Source organism: Anarhichas minor, unplaced genomic scaffold (assembly GCF_050575085.1).
Source record: "Anarhichas minor isolate MPS153535 unplaced genomic scaffold, ASM5057508v1 ptg000043l, whole genome shotgun sequence".
NCBI classification, from domain to species: Eukaryota; Metazoa; Chordata; class Actinopteri; order Perciformes; family Anarhichadidae; genus Anarhichas; species Anarhichas minor.
Window position 1 is genome coordinate 3,147,750 of NW_027466489.1, and position 14,711 is coordinate 3,162,460.

The window sequence follows — 14,711 nt, forward strand, 5'->3', positions numbered from 1 at the left end:
AGCGTAGAAGAAGCAAAGCCGCTAGCACCACTGTTTGAGCATGCACCATTTGTGTTTTTTACTGTGTGCTCATTTAGTTGCCTGGTGCTGGAACTGAGTTTTGTTTTGGTAAATATGGTTATCATGAGCTCTTAGTCAAGATTCTTCCAGTCATGTGTGTGTGCAGGATGAATATGTTGCTACATGTTTAGATGTGCACAACTGCCCCCAGTAGGGGGCACTCGAATATTCTGACACTTTGGGTAAAACCACTCTCATTTCTTTACAGTAAATGTGACGTTGGAGCCAGCAGGCAATTAGCTTAGCTTAGCATGAACTGGGTTTGCACCCCTAAAGCTTATTAAATAACATGTTATATCCCATTTGTTTAATCCGGGCACACTTCAGGAAGTCACTGTGCTTTGCTAAGAAATAGATCCAGCACGGTTTGTGTACCTATTAAACAAACAAGATATAATATAGGTCTTAATTGGTGAGCTCTAAAGAGGCACTGGTAGGCATTGTTTTTACCCCTGTCTCCAGTCTTTATGCTAAGCTAAAAGCATGCTGGCTCTAGCTCATTATTCAATGTACAAATCTTCTAATAACTCCTGACAAGAAAGCAAATAAATCTTCCCAAAATATGTTGACAGCCTTCACATCCAGGACATTGGAGGTTGGTATCACTTTACCCTGATTTAGACATAGTAACCTATTAGCAATACTTTGTACTTTAAAAGGAAACACATCACTTCTGTTTATTTTTCTAACCTCACTCTTGAGAAATGTTCTTTTCTTTTCTTCTCTTTTTTTTTGCTTCTTCTTCTGTTGTTCTTGACCTGGTTTCTTACCGATGAGTGGATTTCCCTCCAAAGATGGCCGTATAGTAGTGAGGATGGTGGAAATAATAGTTTTAGGTTTCTGTGTTCATTCACCTGGAATAGTATCATGTATTTATGTGTTTGTGTTTTATATTGAGATTGTGTAAAAAATACTTACACACACAAACCCAGTCTGTAGTCCCTGGTGGGAAAGCGCATTGCAGTTCATTTTCACTGAAAATGGAGTAAAAATACAAACAGAGGGTGCAGTGGCCCCCAGGGACCACGGATGCCATTTGGCTCCACCCAGCAGTCTGCCCCCACCTACGATTTGATCTGCTTCTTTCCTCTCCGCGCCACCAAACACTCAAAACCGAAATTAACTTTATTAAAATATGGGGATTCAGTTTGAACCCGAATCATTAGAAAACAGGAGTTTTAAGCTTTTCTGCTTACATAGTAACAAAGAAACATAATGAAATCTTAATTTCCCAGTTATTTTTTTTAAAGATCCATATGAAGATGTCTTGTAATCTGTGCATAAGCACATCAGACAATAGGCTTTAATTCTGCACAAAGCAGGTCTTTGGCTCTTAGCTCTGCTGAGGTGAAGGTCGTGTAAATGTTTGGCCAACCTCTGAAGAGATTATGATGTGTTGACTCGATAAAAATGCAGATTTTTAGTTTACACAGACAAGTCACTCAAACAGATGTTTGTTTGTTTTTAGATCTCTTTGTAAATGCACATAGCTTTTACACTTTATCCTTCAGCCTCATCCTCTCCCTCCCTCCCTTTTTAAATCAGATTGCAATAAAACTATATGAACTCTTCATTCATAAGCTGCAAAACTGCTATTTTCTTTCTAGTGCTGTTCTCATTTAGTCTCATTCAGCATTTCTATATCTTCACTTGCTGCATATCTGAAATCTTATGGTAATGACGGTTTGGCCTTTTTTAAAACAAGTTTGAATATTAGCATGTGCCACTTGATGTCTGATTTCATAGCATCAACATGCATGTAAAACCTGGTTAGCAGGCACTCATGCAAAAGCACTGATGCAACAATCAGTGTTTGCATGTTTATGAGAGAGCTGTGTGTGTGTGTGTGTGTGTGTGTGTGTGTGTGTGTGTGTGTGTGTGTGTGTGTGTGTGTGTGTGTGTGTGTGTGTGTGTGTGTGTGTGTGAGGGAGGGAGGGAGTGTGTTGGTGGTGCTGCTTGAAGGAGAGCAGTAGTGATGGAGCCTGAAAGCCCTGCAGCGTAACTGTTCTCCCAGCACATCGTCAACTTCGCTGCTGAGCCCACAACACACGCTCAGCCTTAACCCCTGCTCGCACACTCTACTCTTCTCTCTGAATCGTCCTTTCTCTCTTTGTTTCTCTTCATCCACTCTCGCTCTGCTTATTTAAAGCTCTGCGTCTGAATCTTTAAAACGCTCGTCTTTAACCAGTTCCTTTATGCACTTTGGTTTGACTACCTCACTTATTCACTGATTCCACCTCTATGCCTCTATTCCATGTCTCAGTCCTTTTCACCGCTTTATTTTTCCGATGTGTGCCCTCAACCAGGCCCAGACCCTGACTTCCAGGATGATCACCAAGTCCAGCTGCAAAAAAAGCTATATGACTGTTGATAATTCAATCATAAATCCTCTGCTTTTGTCTCATGCACTGTCAGGGGGTGGGGGCCTTTGGGTGACAGACAGCTCTCAGATAGAAGGGCAAGCACTATGTCATCATGGTGACTGCAGAGCGATTTAAGGAAATGGAGTGATAAGAGCAGAGAGGAAGAGGCTCAAGCCTGAAGGGGCGACTGGCATTAAAGCAATGTCCCAAGATTCATGGATGTGTGTAAGATTCTATGCATATGAGTGTGAGAATATTCCAGAGTTCATTTGTGTGTCAATATGCGCACATGTCAGCAAGCCTTAGTGCATGTATGTAGGCCTGTATGTGCATTGTGTATCTGCATTTGTGCTGCTTCTGAAATCCCATTAATCATTCTAGCCCAACAATGCTGAGTACATTATTGTTTTCCTGAGCTCTGCATTGTGATTGAATAGCCACGCACACATGCTCTGCGTTATATTAAGGCATTGTTTCAAAAGTGGTTGCTTTGCTCCTCTTTTTCTGCCAGAGAGATTAAAAATAGAAACATGCATGCTCTGTGAATGTACTTTCCCTCCAGGAAGTGTGCAGTTGTGGGTGTCTGCCATTGGCTGCACACCATCACGTGGCATGTCCTTCCCAGGCTGCCATTGGCTGGCACCTGTGGGGCTCTGTGAAGAAAAGCTTTTCTGACAGGACCCAGGAGCCCAGAGGAGTTGCTGGAAACTGGGAGAAGGACAATGTCGGTGGAACCAGGAGAGCAATGGGGGGGGCTCAAGAGATGGCATCACCATGGCTGTGAGCGCTGAAGTGCTGGGACGTGACCTCCCAGTCACAGCGAAAAGCAGGAATCCACAGAGATGATCACATGTCTGAAAAGGTGCAGGGGAAAATGAAGGAGGGGAAGGAGAGGACGATGATTTGTAGCAATGACACTCAGGGAGCGCGTGTAACCACCACATACACTCAGCTGACACTTAGATTTGTTGTCATTCAATCTGACTGTTCCCCAACACTTTACAACACATCTGGTGCCATTTCATAAGGTAATGGCTTATAACACATTTCTCATTGTTGTATTGATTCAGTATTCAATGATTTAAAAAATAAGTAATTAATTCAAAAACTCTGCTGATTAAATGTCTTGATTCTCTTTTTTTTTTCTTCTTCAGTTATTGGCTAAGGAAGTGGGTGGAATATCCTACAAACCATCATTGAAGCTGTCGTCCTACATTTCTGTGGAGACATTGCCATCTGGTGTTTAATGTTAGGAACACAAACGGCCTGTCAAGAAAGGCTGTTCAAAATGGAGTAATGCAACACAGAGAATGTTCCAGCGACACATGCAGGATTAGTATAGCTTTTTTTTTCTCCATATAATGCCTCACTGATTTAATGTGACGTATGTAACATAGATAGGCCCAACATCTGAGAAGGCAACAAGAATGGCATTGTACAATCATTTCGGTACTACCCCTTTCTCTGTGTAAATAGAGAATTTAGAGAAAGCAACATTATTTCAGATGTGCTATTTAATTTGTATGGCAGCAGCTCATATAAATGTTCTGTACTGTACTACAATTGATTTACCCTCCAGGTAGAATAATCTCTGAGCAGTGAGGTCCATGCATGTCTGTATATTTGTCCCATCATCAGGTCTGCTGCAGAGGGTTTCATTTGGCAAGAACACAGTGTCCTCAGAGGGAGAGTCATAAAACTGTAAATGTATCATCATGTGAGACAGAAGACAGAAATACAACTGATGAGGTATATTCTGCTCTTCCATTAAATTCTCTCACTTTTTCTTTCTTTCTCTCTCTCGGTTTCTCTCATACACTTTCTCATGATGTTCCCCGTCTCAAATTCAAATTAGCTCTAATGGCTTGACGATAATTAAGTACAGTAATTCCAAAGCAGCTTGAATATGACGTAAAAAACCAACGTTGCTTGCATGTTACTACACTACAGTTCATTTTATTTATTTGTTAGGGACGGAGCACGTTAATAAACATGGGTACAAAATAGAAGATGTAAACATACTGGAGGTAGCAAGAATGCTAATTTACATCCGTGGTCACTAGGCAGATTACAAGTTACAATATACAGATACAAATAGAGATGACCAAATACTTTGTATTACATGTCAAGTTAAAAGTGATCACAGATCTGGTTTGACTAAAGTCATTGTTTGAAAATGGGTCTTAAAAGTGGAATATGTAGGGCGCTCTCTTATTGCACAAGGAAAGCTATTCTAATATTTACTTCCCTTTACTGACAGCACAGTTTGTCTACATGGGGTGCGTATATGTGGCACCTCACAGTCCCCTCTAGTGGTGGCCTTGCTGCTATTACCAGCCCTCTGTTTAATCAATTTAAACAAAGAAGGTGGGTCAAGCCCACGCAAAGCCTTTTACGTAAAACAAGCTTTTTTGAAATGTTTTGAAATTCAAAACTTAAAAAATATATTTTTACAGAACCTTACCATGATGAAATGAAAGAGTTAAAAAAAACTTTTTTGATGGCTTTCTTGAAAAGTACATTGATTTAAGTGTTGTTACACCTGTAAGTGACCAGTAAGTAGAACAATGCTGTGATTAATGTGTGAAAAAAAAGCATTGAGGGTAAAAACATCTTGGAGCATTAACTGTCAGAAATGATCTCAGTTGCATACAAAGACATAGACAATAACCAAGCCACAGCCTCTTCATCCTGCTGCCGTCTTCTGCAGCTTCCTTCTTCAGGCTCCAACATGTAACCTCCATTCTCCACCTATATAGTTTGTGTGTGTGTGTGTGTGTGTGTGTGTGTGTGTGTGTGTGTGTGTGTGTGTGTGTGTGTGTGTGTGTGTGTGTGTGTGTATACTTTCTCAAAATGAGACTACAAATTGCACTTCGTTGTGCATCCATGTTGTACAATGGCAATAAATTAACCTTGTACCTTGTATATCCTCTGCATGTATTTGCATGTGTGTGGTTGATGATGAATTGTTTATGATGAAGGGGGTACAGTAGCCATTTTTCTCTCTGTGTCTTTCCTCTAAGTTGTTATCAGCATGGCGAAAGCCAAGACCAAGAGTTGATTTAAAAGATGTGGAGAAATGTATCAGTATGTGAGCTTACAAAATGTGTTACGCTCAACTGAACAGGATGAGCCGGTCTTTGGACTTGTGTTGAGTTGGGAAAGGTGTCTTGATTTTTTTCTTTAATGTTTTTTCTCCCCCGGGTTTTGTTGTTTTATCCATTTTTATGATTGTATGTTGTTTTTTGTGGATGGTGATTTGATATAAGAGAAAGAGTATTAAAACATTCAAATGATCTTGCTCTCTGTCTCTCACATTCTCTCTTTTGTTCTGTATTTCCCTATTTTTCTCTTTTAAATTCACCCTTTGTTACTCACATCCATCATCTTTATTTTCTGTTAAATTTCCAACAAAAGCAAATTAGGGCAAACATGGGCTTTGGTAATTAGACTGGGGTGTTTAGTGTGAGTAAATAACAAAGAACAACCAACCGTCCGTCCTTTGGCTATGCGCCATTATATCTTTGAGTATCGCAGGGGGCTGGAGCCAATGCCAGCTGACGTTGGGCGAGAGGCGGGGCACCCATAGACAGGTCACCATGTGATCACAAGGCTGACACATAAAGACAGGCAGCCATTCACGCTCACATTTACGCCCACCATCAAGATCTGAATCATTAGTTCAGACAGTAGCTAGTGCCAAAGTAAATCAGGGTGAGATGCTTCAAATGTACCCCCCTCCTCCTCACACAGTCACACAGTAGCCAATGAAATGAGTGGCATTAAATTTGATCAACAACACCCAGCTCACGTCACTGGCTTCCCCCTCCTCTCCTCATCTGTGTGTATGTGTGTGTGTGTGTCTGTGTGTGTGTCTGTGTGTGTGTCTGTGTGTGTGTGTGTGTGTGTGTGTGTGTGTGTGTGCAGTGTGTCCTTGTGCATCTACGTGTCTGCATGCCTGACAGGATAAATCCAGCTTCTCCTCCATTCTCTCTCTCTTTCTCTCTGGCCCGCTCTCACACACACATACACAGGTGCTGTGCTCTGGCAACCCTCACTCTCACAAACACACATTCAAAACACACAAACTCATCACAGGATCGTAGTTGGTCCACTTTTCTGGTGCTGAGGAACTAGACATTTTGCCTTCATGGAGGATTACCACAAACCTGACCAGCAGACAGTGCAGGCACTGAGGAACATCGCCAACCGCCTCCGAATCAACTCCATCAAGGCAACAACTGCAGCAGGCAGCGGGTGAGTTGCCTCCACTGACTCTCAGACATGAGCTTTAATACTGTGAATGCAATGCAAAACATAATGCAAACTTAATATTTATTTGCAGCATTCATACATTGAAAACCAGCAGTCACATCTAGTGAACTACAGACTTGCATGTACAGACATGCAAGTGAAAGGCAAAAGGAACAGCATGTCCTGCCTTTGTTCTCCTCATTTGGTCAACGAGCTGAATCATTTTGATATCCATAAATGTCGTTTGATAAGTTGAGCTGTGCATCCCTTATCATTGAATAAATTAAATAAAAAATATCTACGCTACACTATTTTTTATATTGTTCTGCTTTATGGAGAATTTATTTTTGAAAGATTTTTTGACAGAATGTTGCTTGACCTAAAATATTCTGCTTATTAATGTTAATGACTAATGGCTGCGTTGAAATGCAAAATAACTTCTGCATGTATTATATTTGTCCATTATTGAGTGAAATACTCAAATACCTTTTTATTTGTGGGAAAGGCCAATAACCAGCCATTGATATCAGCACTGGATGGAGCACTTGGTGATTAACTGTTGGTGGGGGGGTTAAATATAATTGCTCAAAGTAATTATTGTCCATAAAAACAAACAGTATTTCCATTTTATTGCCAGACTACTGTACATTCCTGTGTGCATGACTTATGTCTGACAGAACAGCACTGTCTCCTCTGTCGTACAGACACCCCACATCATGCTGCAGCGTGGCAGAGATCATGTCCGTGCTTTACTTCCACACCATGAAGTACCGCCCTGAAGACCCGAGGAACTTCAACAGTGATCGCTTCGTCCTGTCCAAGGTGAGAGTCGGATGTTTATTTGTCCCACAGAATTCTAACTTTTCCTTGAACTACTTCAGCGTAGTATGACGAAGATAATGTTGATTTGTGATTGTTTCTTCTTCCACAGGGTCACGCTGCTCCGGCCCTGTACTCCATGTGGGTTGAAACGGGCTACCTGAAGGAGAGCGAGCTGCTCAGTTTGTGCCAGGTTGATTCTGCCCTCGAGGGCCACCCAACCCCTGTAAGCTGTCACGCACTGTACCACACCTTGTGAATCTTCTCAGGCAGCACAAACAGTGTTCCAGCTCTCTTTAACAGTATGTTGTTGTGGGTGTGTGTGTGTGTGTGTGTGCGTGTGTGTGTGTGTATTTCAGAAGCAGCAAATTGTGGACGTAGCCACTGGCTCCTTGGGGCAGGGTCTTGGTGTGGCCTGTGGAATGGCTTACACTGGGAAATACTTTGACAAGTCCAGGTAATCTTTCTTACTTATGGACACATACAAATGAAAGAATATGCCTTTAATTTTTTACCGTTTACTTGCATTTTAGATTTCTTGCATGCATTTAAAAATCCCTTTCCATTTATTAATACACACTGACTCAACAATGTGGTGTGTCGATGTACAAAACATTTTTAGGGTTATTAATAATTAAAATTGTAGGTCCCTATTATACTTCACTCAAGTGTTCAGTGATTGGGACTTTCCAGATTCTGTGGGTGTGTGCTGCGGCTACATGCTCTGCTCTCACAATTCTTCTGCTCTAATAATCACAGGCCCAGCAGTCATATCTCACTTATCTTTACCATCCAAGCTGATTTCCTCTCAGATTCCAATCCAGGAATTGTGCTTTCAACCATGCATTTTTTTCATAGTCTTTTGTTATAATTTAGAATCAATAATGATTCAATTTCCTTTGTAATGGTGGCAAAAAGAAACCCAAAACATTGAATGAAACACCTACTTTATAGAGAACATGGTTACTCATCTGGTAGACTAATATTTGACCCATTAATTCATATTAACCCAATAATGCATTAATAATTAAAGCCAGAAAAATACTTATTCTTATTTATAAAATACATTTTTTAAAGACTGTGGGATTCTTATGGAAGACCCGTTTAGGGGTCTCAGGAAGCTTTTATCATGTCACAGCTGGTTACCATCCCAACTGTCAGATAATGGCAAGATAATCAGTCTGGCTGGAAAAGTGTCAGAGGACATTTTTGTGAGATTTGCACCCCACCGTCATCTGATCGTACACCACACACACATATATACACAGACACAGAGACACACATTAATCGCATTATCTCACCCTGTTCTCTAAATCAGCTATCGTGTGTACTGCCTGCTGGGGGATGGCGAAATGTCAGAGGGTGCCGTCTGGGAGGCCATGTCGTTTGCCTCCCACTACCAGCTTGACAACCTTGTGGCCATCATGGACATCAACCGTCTGGGCCAAACTGACCCTGCACCCCTGCAGCATCATGTAGAGAAATATCAGAAACGCTGTGAAGCTTTCGGGTAATAATGCACTGAAAATCCATGTGGCAGTAGAGGCTGATAGTGTCGATGTACTCTATATGCTGTTTTGGAAGATTATCTAGAAGGTGGTGGTAATACAAGTAGCATTTTAGGATGTCTAGCCATAACAATTACATTTAGTTAACGCTGTCACGGTGTGTGTTCCTGCCATCACCTATATCAATTATACTGTAACAAGTGTGTCTTAATGTGTGGCTTTGATATGTGTGTGCGTGTGTGTGTGTGTAGCTGGCATGCCATCGTTGTGGATGGACACAGTGTGGAGGAGCTTTGCAAGGCTCTGAGCCAACCACGTCATCAGCCCACCGCCATCATTGCTAAAACCATCAAGGGCAAAGGCATTCCAGGTAACTGTCTGTCACTGTCCACTCCTCATCTGCAAATGCATTGCTCTCCCTCTAGTGAATATTACGTAAGAAGCCCAAGTGTGTAACCCTTTCATGATGTTTAAATCTATTCCAATGTGATGCCGTGTGGTTTCAGCTGCAGAGGATAAGCTGGGGTGGCATGCCAAACCTCTGCCCAAAGACATGGCGGAGATTGTTATGAAGGATCTGCAGAGCCGCATCATGAACAGCAGCAAGCACCTGTACCCTCCTGCTCCCATAGAGGACTCCCCACCGGTCAGCCTGAGGAACATCAGGATGCCGAGCGCACCCAGCTACAAGGCTGGCGAAAAGGTTTGTCACCCGCACACAAGAACAGTCACAATGTCTACAGAAACCACAGAGGCAAATAATTGAATTCTTTATACAAATGAACCAACAAGCTTTGTTAATTATTGATTTGTTTGGCCTCTCTGTCTCTATAGATTGCAACACGAAAGGCATATGGGATGGCGTTGGCCAAATTAGGCCGCTACAATGAACGTGTTGTGGCCCTTGATGGAGACACTAACAACCTCACCTACTCAGAGATCTTTAAGAATGAGCATCCCAACCGCTTTGTGGAGTGCTACATCGCTCAGCAGAACATGGTATGGTCCCTCATGAATCTACGGAATTACGCTGATTTCACAAGTATATTTTAAGCCATCTATGTTCTGTGTATGGTATTTTTGGTCTGTGGCTCTTATTGTTTTAAAGCTTATTACAAAACACAAACAAAACCTTCTCTCGCTCTTTAATGTGGGGATTTAAAAATAAATTAAATTACTCCTTCTCAGCTCTGATTGGATATGAGTACAAACTTACATTTCACAGCTGTCATTTTGATGATTTAATTATACATGACTTGTCTATCCATAATGTGAATCATTTACCTAGTTATGGCCATTGTGGCTGCTGCTGACAGGCCCCCTTCTTCTGCCTTTGTTAATATTTTATCTGAGTTAAGATGAATAATTTGGAGAGAGGCGATCGAACATTAATTCCTTGTGCTGTTACGGCTCCAGCAGCAGCCGCCTCCAATGTAGGTCAGGCGTATGATGATAAGCAGTCATGACATGTGTAGTCAGAAGTAAAATATTAATCAGCGCAGAGGGTGGGACCATCTGGCTGAATGCACAAGAAAAGTCAAATGTTGAATGGCAAAAGGTCTGTGGCTAATAGAAATAAGATGAATACCAATTACATCATCATTACGGAGAATATATATTAGTATATACTTTTGACACTATAAAATACATTTTTTTTATTATATATATTAATTATGAATGGCATGCTTTTCTTGATTTGGATGAAACATCTGCTAGTTCAAATTCAGGCTTTAAAGAAGTATAATTCACTTTCTTTGATTGTATCTATAAGAATTGATTTAACATCACAGTTGCAATTTCATAGATGCTTAGTTGTTGCTTTTTGTTCAAGCAAAGAAATAAGATGTGGGGTTGGGGAGAGTTTTAGAGACAGCTAGGACAAAGGAAATTATTTGGATGAGGAGGTATGCCACTGATTCCACACAGATGGGAAAATAAGCTCTTGAGCTTTGGAGAAAACTCTTCTCAATGACTTTTGACTTGAAGCGGTCTTTGGTTCAAATACGCTTTCAAATATGGTTTGTGCCGCAGATTTTTGGACCTCTCTGTGATGTTTTGGGGGATCAAGCATGTGTGACCGTTGGAAGGTTATATCTCTTAAGCTGTTATATCTACTAAGAAAAAAAAAATCTTATCCTTTCCCAGGTCAGTGTTGCAATGGGATGTGCTGCCCGTGAGAGGAACGTTGTGTTTGCTAGCACTCTTGCTTCCTTTTTCACCCGCGCCTATGACCAGCTCCGCATGGCAGCCTTCTCAGAGAGCAACATCAACCTGTGTGGCTCACACTGCGGCCTGTCCACCGGTTAGTAACCTGCTGCTCATGAGCAAGGCACACCACGACCCCTCTCACACACCTTTACACTGAAGCCAGACATTTCAAAACACCCATTTTATTCCACCGTATTCACAGTATCCCTAAATGTGATACATATATAAAATAATGATCTGTGTGTGTTTGTGAGTGTGCAGTTTTTTCAATCCTTACTCACTTTCCCTCTAATCCTACGTTTTCCTTGCTGTATTTACCCCCTTTGCCCTTTCAGCTAGTATTCAATCCTCCCCTTTTCTCCCTTCCTGTCTGCCCTGGAAGCTGTCAACAGGGAACCAGGTGTCCCTCTGTTAGTGCAGGTATTCTGCATGCAAAGTCTGGCTTTATGTCTGTGGATCTGCATGTATCAGCTCACCTTACAGCTCACTAGCTTTTGGGACTTTATGAATTTTGGATGTATGAAATCAACTAAATGTACATATTACAGGAGAGGAAGGCCCCTCTATGATGGGTCTAGAGGACGTGGCTATGTTCAGGGCCCTTCCCACTGCGACCATTTTCTATCCCTGTGACGGTGTGTCTACAGAGAAGGCTGTGGAACTGGCTGCTTCCACAAAGGTACGTGAAGCCTAAATGCAGCGTTTCTGCTTCCCTACTGTATCTGTGGAACATTATTAATTAGCAAAACAGCCTATTCGCTGTCAAAATGTCCCAGTGGTGATTGTCATGTTTCCCTCCAAAAAAAGGGTGTTTGCTACATCCGAACCAGCCGCCAAGACTGCGCCATCATCCATAACAGCAATGAGGACTTCCATGTTGGCCAGGCTAAGGTGAGACAGTCTTTGTGCTCACATAGCTGTTAAGGAACAGCTGTGAGGAAAATAAGAAAACAGAGAAATATTGCTTCAAAATGAACACACCAAGCACTGTCAACACTGTAACCTGAAACAGAAGATGACACCTTTCTCTTTGCCAGGTGGTGTACCAGAGCAAAGAGGACCAGGTGACCGTGGTGGCAGCTGGAGTGACTTTGCATGAGGCCATGGCTGCAGCTGAACATTTAAAGAAAGGTACAGTACATAAAATACTCCTTTAAAAAAATAAAAAGATAAGATGAATACCAAATCACATCATATCCAACAGACACAGAATATAATATTTTTAATCAAATGCTGTATGACCATATTTGAAGATGATTCGCTGTTTATCAGAAATAGCACAGACAATTATATCATTTTTTAATAAATTGCATTTTAAATTTGCTGAACTAAAACCTATTTCAAAAGCGGGATATTTAAATGTTACCAGCTGAACATTACAGTTTGTAAAAAAACAACATCTACCCTTGATGTAAAATATTTCCTTGCATGCATTTTGGCCTTTGTCAATGAAACAAACCTAAATCTTTAGAAGCTACATTTGTGATTTTAACTTTGCCACTGTGATATTTCATACAATACATGCATTGTGTTCATATTAATCACTAGTTACTGATTAAAACCAGCATTTACAAGGACATCCTGGCCTTAGAACCACTATATGAATTGCATGTCTCAGTTGCAGCAAAGCCATTAACATTATCATGCTATATATCATATCCCTCAACGGAATGAACTGAATTTTCAGAGAGGATCTCTGTTAGGGTCATTGACCCCTTCACAATCAAACCACTGGATGTCAAAACTATCATCGACCACACGCGTGCCACCAGGGGACGAATCCTCACTGTGGAAGACCACTACTATGAAGGTAGGTTTCCATGAACGTTGCTCATACTATTCAGCTTCTACATATTGTATGACCACCACCAACCTTACAGCAGCAAGCCTCAGAGCATAACGCAGTAGGGGCCCTGTCATTGGCCCGTATCCTCCGGTGTGTTGTGGTGGCATGTTTTCATTGGTTCAGCGACAGAGACGCAATGTGGTGGCATTTGTTTATTGGCTAAGGGGAGGCTTAGTGACTGTTGCGTGCTCTCATTGCAGGCAAGGTATTGGTATTGTGGTGCATATTGTAAGTGCGAGAGCAAGAGAGGCAGAGTGCTGTCAGATTTCCTTAACCGAGCATGTGCCCATGGGGCTTTGTGTGACCTAGATAACACAGACAGCCATGCCCTATGCCTGCTAAGAGAAAGGGGATGGGTGATGGCGCGGACTTGACTAGACAAAGGATTTTTGGCATCGCTCTGATGTTGGGTATCTCATTCATTTTACATCTGGACCACAGTGTTATAGTGGTGGAGGACATGTTTAGACTGAGCTTGTTTGTGATATTTTCTGGTCCTTTCTATTTACTGTATATGTGACGACATCATGCTTACACACAGCCTCATTTTTTGCTGTCAATTAAGCTCAAAAGCCTTTGCGGCAATTGGGTGTCCCCCATCCTTCAATGAGGATCTGTCTCAAATGTGGCCTCTACACATCTCTCATGTGATTAACTGTTGTTCCACAGGTGGCCTTGGGGAGGCAGTGTCCTCAGCAATGGTCAATGAGTCTGGCTTCAATTTGCATCGTCTGGCTGTGTCCCATGTCCCCCGCAGTGGCAAACCACATGAGCTGCTCAAGCTCTATGGCATTGATCGTGACGCCATCACACAGGCCGTCCGCAAGATGCTCAGCAGCTCTACCAACGCCAAGTAACTTTATCGCTGCCCCACCCACCTATCTGATCACACCCCTGCAGATAAAGATACACAGTCAAGTGTGTTTTTGATTCACATGACGTCCAGCTCTTTAAATTCCTTCACTGTGATTGCCCCTGAGTGTGTACTGAAGTAATGTGATTTTGTGCTGTACGCTTTGAAGTAGTTCCACATTACCTTTCTTTCATGTATCCATCACAGCACACACAAGAACAGAGACAAACAAATGTCCTCACTCCTAAACTCATTGTCATAAACCTAGTTCAGGAATCAAAATGTGGCCATAACAGACTATGGATGTTCACCATATAAAACAATACAATATTACATGTTCAACATGAGTATGTGTGATGCTCTCATGTGTTTTTTTTTAAAATGCTCTTTGATTAATTCAACTGGAAATGTTTTTTATATTGTTCTGATGTAGCTCTTGGGTGGGGCTTAGTTTTAAAGTAGTTTATCATGACAATAGTGTCAGAAATAAGCTAACTGAGTTGTTGTTTTTAGAAAGTAGGGGAGAAAAAAAAAATCAAACAAATGTAGGTAGGTCATAAACAGCTGTCACTCCAAACATCAGATCACACCTTCAGATCATTGTGGTTTCAAAAGTTGTATAATTTCTATTCAGAGCTGCATTTTTTTGTTATTGATTTTGATGTTACCATCAACCTACACACCTCAATGTTCATTTGTGCTAGCTGTACATCTGGACCGTACCAGCAAAGTGACGATGCATTATGTCGTCAGTGACTTCAAGAAGGCCCTTCAAGTGCTGATGGAGAATGGCTAGCTGT

General features: G+C 41.6%; 1 protein-coding gene across 1 annotated transcript; it reads left to right on the plus strand.

Moving 5' to 3' along the window:
• Positions 1-6,573: 6,573 nt before the first annotated feature.
• LOC142970532 (transketolase-like) lies at positions 6,574-13,915 on the plus strand. Its single transcript, XM_076110828.1, has 14 exons — positions 6,574-6,680; positions 7,382-7,499; positions 7,609-7,722; positions 7,856-7,953; positions 8,815-9,006; positions 9,256-9,374; positions 9,511-9,707; positions 9,839-10,003; positions 11,150-11,306; positions 11,761-11,891; positions 12,020-12,103; positions 12,250-12,343; positions 12,900-13,022; positions 13,728-13,915. The coding sequence occupies exons 1-14, from the start codon at positions 6,574-6,576 to the stop codon at positions 13,913-13,915; spliced, it is 1,887 nt and encodes a 628-aa protein (XP_075966943.1).
• The last annotated feature ends 796 nt before the right edge of the window (positions 13,916-14,711 follow it).